Genomic DNA, 12,980 nt, shown 5'->3' on the forward strand with positions numbered 1-12,980 from the left:
GGACTTAGTAGGGCGTTTCGAGATGCCCGTTTCCGGCGCGCCCACAAACGCAAGGAGCGTGGGCGTAATTATAGGCAGTAAAGAGCTCTCAGGTGCTGTTTGGGAGACGCCCTTTTTAGGTTATAAAAGGGTTGACTCTGGAGAAGCTCTGCGTAGCAATCAACAAAGGACTCTTGACAGCAACTCTAGTCTGGGATCCTGGCAAGCTGGATTGCTGCTTTTATGTGTTCTGTCTTTGTGAGTTCTGTCTTGGTGGCTTGCTGCCACAAAACCTCTTGTCTGTTGGTGTAATAAACCTTGTTCCCTTGTACTGTTCCGGAGTGTGTGTGCTGTGTGGGCAACGGAGGAAGGGGGGTCAGAACAGAAGAGTACAATAATTTTTAATTAAAAAAAAAAGACTTACTTCATCTGTTTTACAATTGTGCTCTTCCCAGATTCTCCTGCACCTATAAATAAAAAGAGAATGTTAAAAATGGGCTTTAATACTAGTAGTTGTGCTATATTAATTAAGATGTTAAAAATATGAACAAGGGTAAGATTTAACAGTGTAATTTCCTTCATTGTAATAACCAACACCTTTCCATTGCAAAATTTTAGAAATCTAAGATTTGGATTATTTAATACCATTACCAAAAGAAAACAGAATTGGGAACATCTTGGATTATTTTCAAGAAATAATTCTTTTATTTATATTATATTATAACTTATATTTTGCAAATATAAGTTATTTGAGTAAATCTATAGAAGTCTATCATTCCCACATATATTTTTTTAATTAAAACTAATTCTAAAAATATGTTGATGATTGATCCAAACATTGATGCCATTAATTTCATTTATTTCCAGTGATTATTTTTTCCTTAACCAATATCTGTTCAATTATATCTGAAAAATCCATATTATGGCTTATCTTCATTTCTCATTATGAAATATATGTCACTGATGATAAGACCAAAAAAAAAATCACAGAAAAGGATGTTTCACAGGTCAGTTCAAGTGTCTAAAGAGAATTAATAGTTCTGGGTCTTGTCATATCTATTGGTAATTCTTACCAAATCAACCCTACCTAAAGTAGAAATGTGAGAAGTCATTATACAGGAATTAAATTCCTTCTGACACAAGAATTTCAGTCAACAATATTCAAGTTCTGATAGTTTTCTGATCAAACCTCTATCCCCACAGAGGGGGAAAGCTAGATAGCTTACATATGCAAAAAACTCAACTTACAACAGGTCATTTAACAACTGTTTGTGGTCATAATCGCCTCAGAACGGGTATTTTTTTTTTGGCACATTCTGGCCTTTGTAAAACGTGGCAGTGCTTCAGAACTTATGACCACATTTCAGGCACTTGGAAATCTGTTTGTCAAGTGCCCTGGATCATGTAATTGCTACTTGTAATTTCTCTGCCAACTTCCCCAGAAATTCAATTGAGGAACCAGCAGAAGTTTGGAAGCCTTTCTCAGCCTTTCAAAAACGTGTGCTAGTGATTTTTCCCCTCTGAGGTGAGGAGAAAGCAATAGTGATCAAATGTCAGCTTTCGAAAAGCAGAAAAGGTGGTGTTCGCTCGCTGGTCATTTCCCTCACCACCACCATCACCTCCAATCACTAGCTCTTTTTTAGCTTTCTTCTGCCTGAACTTGGAGTTTGTTAGCTCAGGCAGCTTTTCAGAAAGCTAGAAATACGTTTTCTGAGCTAGTGAACAGAAACAACTCCATCCCTCTGGAGGAGAGGAAAAAGAGCTGGCGATTAAAAGCCAGCAACTGAAGAGACATTCGTTCACTAGCCCTTTCCCCTCCTCTCTGGAGGTCAGAATTAAAGCCATTTTCTAGCAATCTGAAAAGCTCAAAAAGGCTTCTGAACTTTCCAGAACACTACCAGGTACCATTGTTCTTACAAGTGCAGTAGGGAGAGGGTCTGAGCCTCTCGGATATGGTGGGAGGTCAGTACCCTCTCCCCACCCTATCAAGCCCATGCCGTCTCCCTGGCACTTCGCTTACCTGCCAACTTGAAGTGGGACTAGAGTCATTGAATGAAAGTCACACGGTGTTTTGCTAACTGCTCCCCTCAATCAACATGATTTGGGGCCCAATTCCGGTTGTAAGTCAAGGATTACCTATATCTATATTTTTAACTGATTGATACTGTTAAGTGATATAAAGTATATGAAAGAAACTCATTACTTTCAACAATGAGGTTCGTAATCATTGAAAAGAACATAAATGCATACCCATTCTAAAGCCCTTAATTATTAAACAAAAAACAAACAAAAACAACCCAAGTCCCAAGAAAAGGGCTCCTCTCCTGGAATTATTTTCTCTGAATTAAGTGAAGTATTAGAAAATCACCAAAAGTAGGTTGTGCACATTGACAACTCGCAACACTGCAGAGAATTGGCCAAATTATTTATATATATATTTATATTTATATTTATATTTATATTTATATTTTTATATATATATATATATATATATATATATATATATATATATATATATATATATATATATATATATATATATATATATATATATATATATATATATATATATATATATATATATATATATATATATATATATATATATATATATATATATATATATTTGTTTTCGTAGATTTTCACGGGTGTAGTTATGCTGATTTTGTTGTATTCGGGTCTTTTCCCGTGTAAAGTTGAGATTGTCTTTGCAACGTTTCGGCAGGATCACACCTGCCATCTTCAAGCGTGGGCTCAAAATGTGGGCTTAAAATGGGAACGGAGCTGCCGTCTTTCTGTAAGTCTTGGTGGGAAGGGATGGGGTGCTGGCTTTGTTTCAGTAAGTGGAATGATTGGTTGTGTGGTTGTATCATGATTGGTAGATTGGTGCTGATTGGTGCAGGCTGTGTGTGCATTGTTGTTTTGTATTATAACGGCTTGGGTGTTCCTTTTTCTCAACCAAAAACCTGGCTCTATTTACTACTCTTAAGAGAGACAGTTGAATAGAAGGTAGCTGGACTGATATCTCTCTATTAGGTGTATGTTATTTTAAGATTTTACAAGGAGATCTGTTTTTCTAGCACAGGAAATGCATGTGTATGTCTGTTGACATTACAGCTTCCTTGGAAGAGAAGAAGGGGCTTCATAGCAAAGATACATGTACTAATCAGATTTGTTTTTAACTGTGTCTTATTAACACATTTACTAACAAATTCAGATCCACAAGCTGTTATCTACAGATGACCAGCTGTTTGAAGCTTCACAACATATCACTCAGTTCCGGCGTCTCATATAGGAAAATTATCCAGCTAATCTAATCTAGCTGCTCTTAATTACTTCTGAATCTATTAGAAATGTTATACAAGGGGACTTGCAACAAATTGCCACAATTATTCCACTAGAATTAACATCTCCTATTTTGACACATGCAGTAGGGAAAAAACTGACAAAAATTTACCTTCATGTAAACCAGAATGACAAATTGGCAGAATTTAAATATTCTCAATTTCATTGGGGATTGATTTAATTCCAAATTCAAGTCAAGCTACTTCTTTTTAGTCAGTCATACTTGCTAATTAAAGCCCAAACACAATATAGTTGATTAAAGACAATTCGTTCCAGTACTCATTAGCACATGAAGTAACAAGGATCAGTGCACAACTATACTGTGTTCATTGTTTCTGGAAGTTAATACTGAGCCTTGAAAACAGGCTTACAGTTGGACGTTCTTAAACCCAAGAAAAATCATTCAGGCAACTTAGGAGGCTGCAGCCTAGCTAGAAAACATAAGAGAAAACAAAAGTGGGGAGTTTATGGTTCAGATTAGCTTTGGGTTCACTGAAACAAAATGAGAGATTACACAAAGAAATTGCATTGGAAGCAGATTTTTAAAACCTTCCTCAAGTGAACTCTATTTTCCCCAACATTAGTGTTTTTCTGAAAAATATAAAATAACACACTTAGTGTGTTATGTGTACATGGGAAGAAGGCATGACTAAGAACTGTAATGAGGTAACAGAATTTTTTTTAAATATGAATACATGCGGGCTATCTCAATAGCACCCTTGTCTCTCTCTTAATTTTAAACATTAAGACAAAATCTGTGCTGTGTGCTAGATCTGTGGTTTCTACAAGAGATTCAAAATAAATACTAATTATCAGGTATTGCTATCTAATTCTGAATTTGTACCTGTCAGAGAGAGTAGCTATGTTATGTTAAGATGAGGCTATTCTGCCTAATGCCAGCTGGAAAGATCCCTTCCTAGTTATCCATAGCAATCATCTGATAAAGATGTTATCCCATCAAGTCGCGTCTGACTCTTGGTGATTCTAAGGGCCAGGTCTCTCCACATCCTCCGATCTTGCAATGCTTCTTTGAGTTGTTATATGCTCTGGCTGGTGTCAGCTTTGATGGTGTTCTCGTTTTCTTTGGCAGCCTGGTTTCTTTTTACCAATAACTCTTCCCAGCATAATTGCGTTCTCCAGTGAATTCCCCTGCATGACATGGCCAAAATAAGTGAGACATAGTTTTGTAAATTTTTTCCTTCTAGTGACATCTGGTGTTATGAGCTCCAGTACTTGCTTATTGGTCAACTTTGCTATCCAAGGAATATACAGGAGCCTTCTCCAGTGACACAGCTCAAGTGAATCCATTTTCTTCCTGCCTTGCTTTCACAATCACAGGTAGCTACGGGGAACACAATAGAGCAGACTAACTTATATTTGGTTGCCACACTGATGTCCTTGCTTTTCCATATTCAGCTCATTTTCATCATTGCTGTGTGACCCATCTGGTAACATAGTTATTTTCTAAAGTAGTATTACCGGATGAACTGTGATAAGAAAATATACATATTCCATTATGTCTTCCTCAAGGACTGTTATGACTCCCATCAAATTAATATTTTACATTTGAAAATGGCTGAAACACATAGTATTCTGGTCATTCTGATTGTTTTATAAATGTGACATAAGGCCATCCAGCTCTACCTACGACAAAAGTCTTTTATAAAGTTTGGTAAGAAGAAATTGAGTTGTCTTTGTTTTTGGTTTAATAGTTATCCGAGAAAAATCTTAATATACTTCCATGCTGAAGAAGCTGGCAGACTATTCTTTGGACAGCTTTTTAACAATCTGAATAACTTTGAGTATTAGAGCCTACCCAGGCTTCCTGAAAATAAGACCTCGCCGGATAATAAATTCAATCGGGCTTTTGAGCACATGCACTAAAATAAACCCTCCACCGAAACTGAAATAAGCCCTCCCAAAAATATTGCAACACAGCAGCAGCCATGAGGTGACCACAATCACCGTCTCCTGCACCTCAAAAATAATAAAACCTCCCCAAAAATGAGGCCAAGTGCTTATTTCGGGCGTCAAAAGAAAATAAGACCCTGTCTTATTTTCAGGGAAACACAGTAGTTACAGGTAGTCCTCAACTTACAACTTGGCTCTAAAGCTTCCTAAAGAGAAAGAGTCCAAGCTGGAGGCATACTTGTATTTCCAAGCAGGCATGGAGGCCAAAATCCCCCTCTCCTCATTCCCACAAACCTCTCACAGAGACAGAGAGAGAAGGACCCCAAGCTCCATGCCTGTTTGAACTTCAGCAGCCAAAAACCAAGCACAGACTGAGCCTAAAATCATGCTCTCACTGCATCCTTGCCTATTCCTTGTTCTGTTTCCATTCCTGTTGCTCTTGAAAGGCTGTCTACCAGGAGGGACTCTTAAGTGTATGCAGAGCTGAGATTTCATCCTGGAAGGCAGACATTTCACTCGCCAAGGGTTGCCTGCCAGGAGGCAACCCTCAGCTGAGAATCTCAGCTGAGAGATCTCAGTTCACAAAGGGCAGCCCTTTCATTCTGTCTGCTTAAGGACTGCAATTAAATTGTAATCAGTGAGTGAATCAGCCACATGGGCATCTCATTTAACTGACACTTAGCTCAGTTGTGGTCATAATTGGGATTGAAATCTTGGAAACTACCTCTAAATGGATTCATGAACTACACCAATAACTTTCATAACATTATAAGCAGAGGCCACAGATTATATAAGCTAAACAAATCATGCCAAACCAGCACTATACCATTAATCTCTCCTCTGACAACCTAGAGCATTAACAATATGTATGTAAAATCAAAGGATATTTGTGTGAAAACACAGATGATTTGCATGAAAAGTCTCAATTGTGGCAAACCTGATTCCCTGTAAGTGTAATTTTCACAACAACAACACAAAGCTTTCTTCTGCAATTTTTAAAACAAACCCTTCCAAGTCTAGTATTGTTGATAAGTAATCTATGTGCACAGAATGTATTTATTTATCTAGCCAAACTACCCAACTCTTAACAATGGTTTTTCGGTTGGCACAAGATCTGTTAAGCTCTGTATTTCAAGGCTTTAGGAAGAAAGAGCTTTTTTTTTAAAACAGCTTTGCTGAAAGGTTGCCCAACTGGTCAAAACAGGAGTAAACGGAAATTTAATCTAAGTGGAAGAAAATCTATCATAATTTTACCCCAATCTCTTTCAAAGGATTCTCCCAGAGAAATTTTAAATTACCCATTTCTTCATTTGTGACAACTGATTATGGCACATCTGGAACACCAAGAACTATTTCCTATTCCAGATGTTTTCCCTGTAAATTGCTGGACATCTTTAAAACTGCGAGATCAATGTGCTCTTTCCAACTTCAGCATTCCAATCTTCAATCACAAGCAGCACATCTTCCTGGCACGTTCCGTCAATTTCAAATTGAACTTAAGATAAAACCCATCAATCTTCTTCCTGCATTGATAGCTGGGGCATAAACCTAAATGAATACCTTATTAAGGGTGTCCATAAAGTCTAACCAATAATTATTGTCACTGATTACATTGTAGCCAAATACTGTTTCTGCTCTGCCCTTCCTAACAATAAAAGCAATGTCATGTCTTCCTTTTGATGTTTTCTTTTCAAAAACAATTGAATCTGCTGATTGAAAGGGTCCAATCAGAATCCATCTTAATTCATTGATGCCTGAGTGTCAATTGTAGTTATTTAATTTCATGTTTCACTGTATTGAGCTTTCCTGTGTTCATGCTTATGTCCCATGATCTTACCAATTATATTTTAAATTCTACCTTTGCAGGATTTTATTTTCCTATTCGGCAATATGAGCAAATAACTATTTCAAAGGCCTTAATCTAACCACATCATAAATACTATATCATCAATCATTTTTCTACGTGGTTTTGTTCATAAAAATATGTGAGATTGCCTTCTCTTGCTCAGTATGCATTAATGCCTTGAGGTTGTTATTTAAGGGATCATCTGCCTTGGACATCTTCCTCTACTGCTGATAGCTAGTATTAGGTGTTGTTTATTTTACCTGGCATGATCTTTACACCTTGGGTGACCCTGTGGAAAAAACTTCCCATGGCATACACTCTGAAATTCTTCATTCATCCCTCCCAGGAACGGGAATGGGACAACCACGGTCAATTCACTATGGCTAACTTGCCACAGGACAATTTGCCATGGGACAATTCAACAAATACATAAGTTAAATTAATGTTGATGGAACCATGGCCAATAATAATTTAAAAAGTAATCAAGAAATAAAAATTACAATAATTGTGACAAAAACCTAGCCACCAATAAAAGTTTATACATACATACATACATACATACATACAGACAGACAGACAGACAGACAGACAGACTGCTTGAAAGTTACTACTCAGCCTCAAAATATATATGATTCATCACACTTGCCATCTTTTATCTTTATCTTTTTGTGTTTATTGATTTTATTGTAATTTATTTGATTGTTGTGAGCTGCCTTAAGTGACTGAGATTAGGGCAGAATACAAGATGATGAGGATGAGGATATTGTTGGTGTGTTGAATCAGAGCTTTTCAACGTATCAAAGTAATATACTGTATGGCCGTTATGACAGTCTGGCCTTTTGCAATTGATCAATAGAAATTTTCTCAATGTGCAGATTTTCTAAGTGCCACCCAAGATATTTTGGTATAGCACCCAGTGTGCTGATAACTATTGGGACTTCAAGGGCTGGTTTATGCCATAATCTTTCAACTTCAATTTTCAGATCTTGATATTTTGTGATTTTCTCCGTTCTTTCTTTTAGTTTACTATCCCAATATAGTCACATCATTTACTTAGACCTTCTTCTTTTCTACCACAGTTAAATCTGATGATATAAGACTTAATCAGATTGTATTTACCAATTTCACAATATTTTAATCTGCTCATTTTTGGTGTATTTTTCAACTACGGTATATTTTCACTATTTTTCATTACTGGTACATGAACATTTTTAGAGATGTTCCAATGAATTGTTCTGGAAACTGCATTATATTGTTGTTTCTAAACAAGTTTGTGCAATCTTCTTGCATAAGCTGAGTAAATGGTCCACTGTTTCTTTGTATATCTATACTTTGAATCATTTGATGATTTTTCAGTTCTGGCCTTGATTGCATAAGTTCAAATGGCTTCCTCTTGCACAGCCAAGATCAAGACTTCAGTCAAACCAATAAGTAGATTTAAACTTCTCAAAATAAGACTTCTTTAAAACATACCTATCTCTTTGCCACTAAAAAATATGCATTATAACTTATGATCCAGTTTGGAAGTATTAAAAGGGTTTTAAAAGAAGGAATGTTCAAAACAGAACTTAGCCATTTGGAGTGTTCCAACCATTTTAAGCATGCTGTGCAGAGGCGGGTTCCTACGGGTTCACACCAGTTCGGGTGAACCAGTAGTAGTAATTTGGCCTGGGTCGCAGAACCGGCAGCAACCCAGGCTGGCCATGCCCCCAAACCAGTTCCCCAATCTCCACTGACATTGCTGGCAGAACAATTTACAGTGAACGTGCATGCACGAGCAACGTGAAGCGCACACGAAGCGAACCGGTACCAATGTCGGTAGGAACCCACTTCTGATGCTGTGCTTGGGTTATTATCATGAAGTGTGTGGTTAGGTTGCTTTTTTTTAAAATATTCCAGCTCATAGCACACTGACATAGTCCCTTCTGGCCACTGGTTTAGACTGCATGAGAAGATGTGGAAATGGAATGCAGAAAAGAAAGCAGCAGTTAAGTACATAGCCAGTATGCTACTTGCAACTGCAAACTTGCCTAGTAACTTCTGCTTTTAAAAATTACTTTCTGCAAAGAAAGTTCACATGGGTGGTACTGTTCATTATTTTACACAACCAACCAGGTATCTGCTGTCTTAAAAAAAAAAAGTCACAGAGAGTAAGACCGGGTTAAAACTTGAATGTGAGAATACCAGAAAATTTCAGAGCTGAAGGATAGATCAGGAAATTTTTTAAAAAAATCTCAGAAAGCAATGATAAACCAATTCTGTGGATTCGACCGGAAGATCTCCAGCAGGACAGACGGGGGGGGGGGGTGGTGAGCTCTGAAGAGTGTCACATGAACTCTGTCTGACAAACCAATTCCGAGATCTTTTTTGGATCCGAACCTCCCTGGGGGAGAGGTGAAGAAGGGGCAGCGTCTCATCAGACCCAGAGGGAGTGCAACAGGTGCCTCATAGGTTGGAGATTTGCTCTCTGAATCGGAGTCAAGGCAGCAGCATGGCAACATGGCTGCACAAGAACCTGCCTTCCAGCCAAAGCTACTGAGCAGGAGCAGGACAAGATGAAAGCCTGGTAAGAAGATCTAATTAACCCACAGTTATAAATCAGAACTTGGAAAAGACGAAGAACCTTGAGAGTATAAATAATATTAATAGACAGATCTGGTTTTTGGCGAAAAGAACTAATTCTGCATTGTTGTCCTCAAAAAATATATGGATGACAAAACTCAAAGAGATTATCTTTAATGCAAAGGGTTAAGGTATACTACAGCATTTAATGCATCCATGTTACTAATCTGCAAAAGCTCTGTAAATGCAAATTATACAATGTTCTTTCGGACTAGTTTTATGAACTCTGGTGTGTGTGTTCATTTCCTGTATCCCCTCATGCCTTTGGTGGAGGAGTGAAGGGGAGTTTCTCTAGGCAGAGAGGCTGAAGGTACTGAAAACTCTTAACCTTGAAAAGATAAAACAGAGGAATATTTGACAGTCTTTTCAAATACCTTAATAAAGATAATAAGGTCAAAATTATTCCCTGTATTCCTAAGAGCTGGATAAAGGCTAATGAATTTAATTTAACATTGGAAAAAATAATAAGACTACTGTGATGGTAGAACTAATTATCCACAGAAAAAGTGAACTACACTGGGCTTGTTCATGCAAAAGCTAGACAGTTATCTGTCAAGGATTAGTGATTTGGATTTTTGCCCTGGGAAGGGGTTGAATATGAGACACCAACAAGTCCCTTCCAACTCTTTGATTCATTCTTCTCCTGTATTGGCAAGGACTTGGAAGTTGCAAGACAACACTAAAAAAATAAAGAAGGTTTTAACTGTACCCAACACTGGCATTCCAAGTTTCTTGACATACGCATAGTTATAAATAAAAATGTATGTCCAAATTAGAAAAAATACTTCTTAAATATTTACTGTATTAGAACATAATGTTTTAAGAATATTCTTATTAAAAATTACTACAATAAATTGAACCACATAATTTTTAATCAGAGAAAACTATTTCTTTTAGTATTTTTATGCAGAAAAATATGCAGTGTAGAAAAATCAATTACAGTTTACATCACTGATTTAAACAGACGATAAGCTGACTGTTCCTTTTGTAAATTTCATGACTTCCAGTCATTTGCAGCTGCCGCTACTGCATTAACAGGAAACAGATTAAAAAAGTATGAAACTTCAGGGGACAGAATTAAAAATAAAAGCAGATATAGGAAAGTATTTGGAAAATGGGGTACACAGGCCAATCTATATATTATTAAAACTCTCATCTGTAACCTTTAACTGGGTGAAATGGTACATCATAAAGCAACAGTTTCTGACCCAAGCCATCTCAAAGGATAATTTACAGAATGTGTATAAAATATAGAATCCATGACTCTCATGGAATTGAAATTTTGCAGATTTTATAAAACATTTTATTAAATAAAAATTATTACAAAACAGCTTATTACATAATACAAATGTCAAAATCTATTTTCTATGATCAACTCAAGTTTGACTGTTGTTCAGTTCAAGGTCAGCTGTTTCCAAGACAGGCACATCTCTTAAAATATCTTCCTGAACGTTTAAGAACTTTTCCAGCAAAGGCAGTATTAGAAGTTCTGCCACTGCTGAAGGCATTGAGGAATCTGGTAAGGAAATATCTTTGAAATAATGACAATGGGTCACGGGTTGTCTAATCTTCTACAGTAATATTTTTCGCATTAGCATGAACTGTTCATCTCACTGTATAATAACAATTGGTTACAGACCATGAGCAAACACCCCATGACTATCTAGAAAGAAATTGTCATCCTAGCAGTTCAGGTCAATACACAATAAAGCCTACTCCCATTAGTGTGAAAATAGTATTTTATTTATCTGATCTTCAACAACTGCTACATTAATTAAACAACTGTTTAATTAATTGTTGCTTAACTGCAATCCCAACCGAAATAAGCATCATTATTAATACTGGAATATTGCAATCATATTACAATCATTCCTTGAATTGAAAGAGTTAAGATGGATACTCTTTTTTGTTAGTATGGGTAATCCTCAACTTTCAAATGTAATGGAGTTTCCCTATTATGGTGTATGTTGCAACAGTTGTTAAATGAAATATTTTAACAATCCCCCATATCCCTGCTCTTCCCAATATAATTGTTAAGCGAACATACAGATTGAAAGTGGAGCATGGGGTGTCTCGGGGTGGGGGAGGCCCTTGGAGGCCAACCTATTTTGGGCTTCCCAAGTTGTCCATTACCCCGGTGCTCTACTCTCTGCCCCTCACCCTCAAGCCTCGGACTGCTCCCAAACCAGTTATGTAGTCATGCGAGAAAGCTTAAAGCCAGTCAGCAGAAGTGATTGGCATAAAGAAGAAGTTACAGCCTGTAAGTCACAGCCTACTTCACATCTGCCCCCCAAAGGACCTCCCCCGACCTTCAGAATTTCCCCAGGCCATGACCTGCTCCCAAGCCGGCTATTCAGACACGCAAGAGAGCCTAAATCCCCAGAGGCCGAGGAGGCCTTGGAAGGAACTTGGGGTGGCCAGACAGGTACAAGCTGAGGCTTGGGGGTAGACAGAAGGATAAGTGGGGGTGATAAATTGTATGTGTGTGTGTGTGTGTGTGTGTGCTACAGCATCCCTGTAGTCATTCATAAGGGGAAACAATGGCGAGGGCAATGCAATGACTATCACTTTGAAACCAGGTCATAAATACCTTTTGGAGATATCTGTCATAACCTATGACTGGTTTAAGTTAAAGATGGCATTTAATTTTTTTTATGTGAGGTGCAATGACAATAAAGTAAAGTACAGTACAGCACAGCACAGTAAAAGTAAAACTAAAGACTACCAGTATAAAGTTTCATGAAAAACATACCATATTTTTCGGAGTATAAGATGCACCCTTTTCCCTCAAAAAAGAGGCTGAAAATCTGGATGCGTCTTATACACTGAATACAGCATTTTTTTGCCTCCCGAAACCCTGCCCCCTTCACCAAAATGGCCGTGCACAGTCTCTAGGAAGCGTTTAGAGAGCTCCTGTGGGCTGGGGAGGGCAGAAATGAGCAAAAAGCAACCTATTTTTTGCTCAATTCCCTCCCCCCCCCAGGAGCACTCTATAAGCTTCCTAAAGGCTATCCATGCCCCCCCCCCTTTTTTTACGAAAAACAGGACAGTTTATGCAAAAAACAGGCCTTTTTTTTTTGCTCTTTCCCCCCTCTCCCGGAGTACTCTACAAGCCCCACAAAGACTATTCATGCCTTTGGGGGGGGGGGGGAACAGGGCGATTTTCGCTAAAAACAGGCCATTTTTGGGAGGTTTGCAGAGTGCAAAAACTTTTTTTTTATTTGCCTCTTCAAAACCTTGGTGCATCTTATACTCCGGTGCATCTTATACTCCGAAA

At 37.7% G+C, this 12,980-nt stretch overlaps 1 protein-coding gene and 1 long non-coding RNA gene across 2 annotated transcripts in view; one reads left to right on the plus strand and one right to left on the minus strand.

The window, feature by feature from the left end:
* LOC309383848 overlaps positions 1-12,980 on the plus strand; it is a 498,138-nt gene that overhangs the window by 396,240 nt on the left and 88,918 nt on the right. The gene's annotated exons all lie outside the window — the stretch shown is intronic.
* The window catches only part of GNAI2 (G protein subunit alpha i2), a 119,792-nt gene that overhangs the window by 60,672 nt on the left and 46,140 nt on the right, over positions 1-12,980 (minus strand). The window contains exon 2 of the mRNA XM_081935098.1: positions 404-446. Within this exon, the coding sequence (XP_081791224.1) occupies positions 404-446 (43 nt within the window). The remainder of the gene's footprint in view (positions 1-403; positions 447-12,980) is intronic.

This window comes from Natrix helvetica (assembly GCF_964273705.1).
Source record: "Natrix helvetica genome assembly, chromosome: 1".
Taxonomy (NCBI): domain Eukaryota; kingdom Metazoa; phylum Chordata; class Lepidosauria; order Squamata; family Natricidae; genus Natrix; species Natrix helvetica.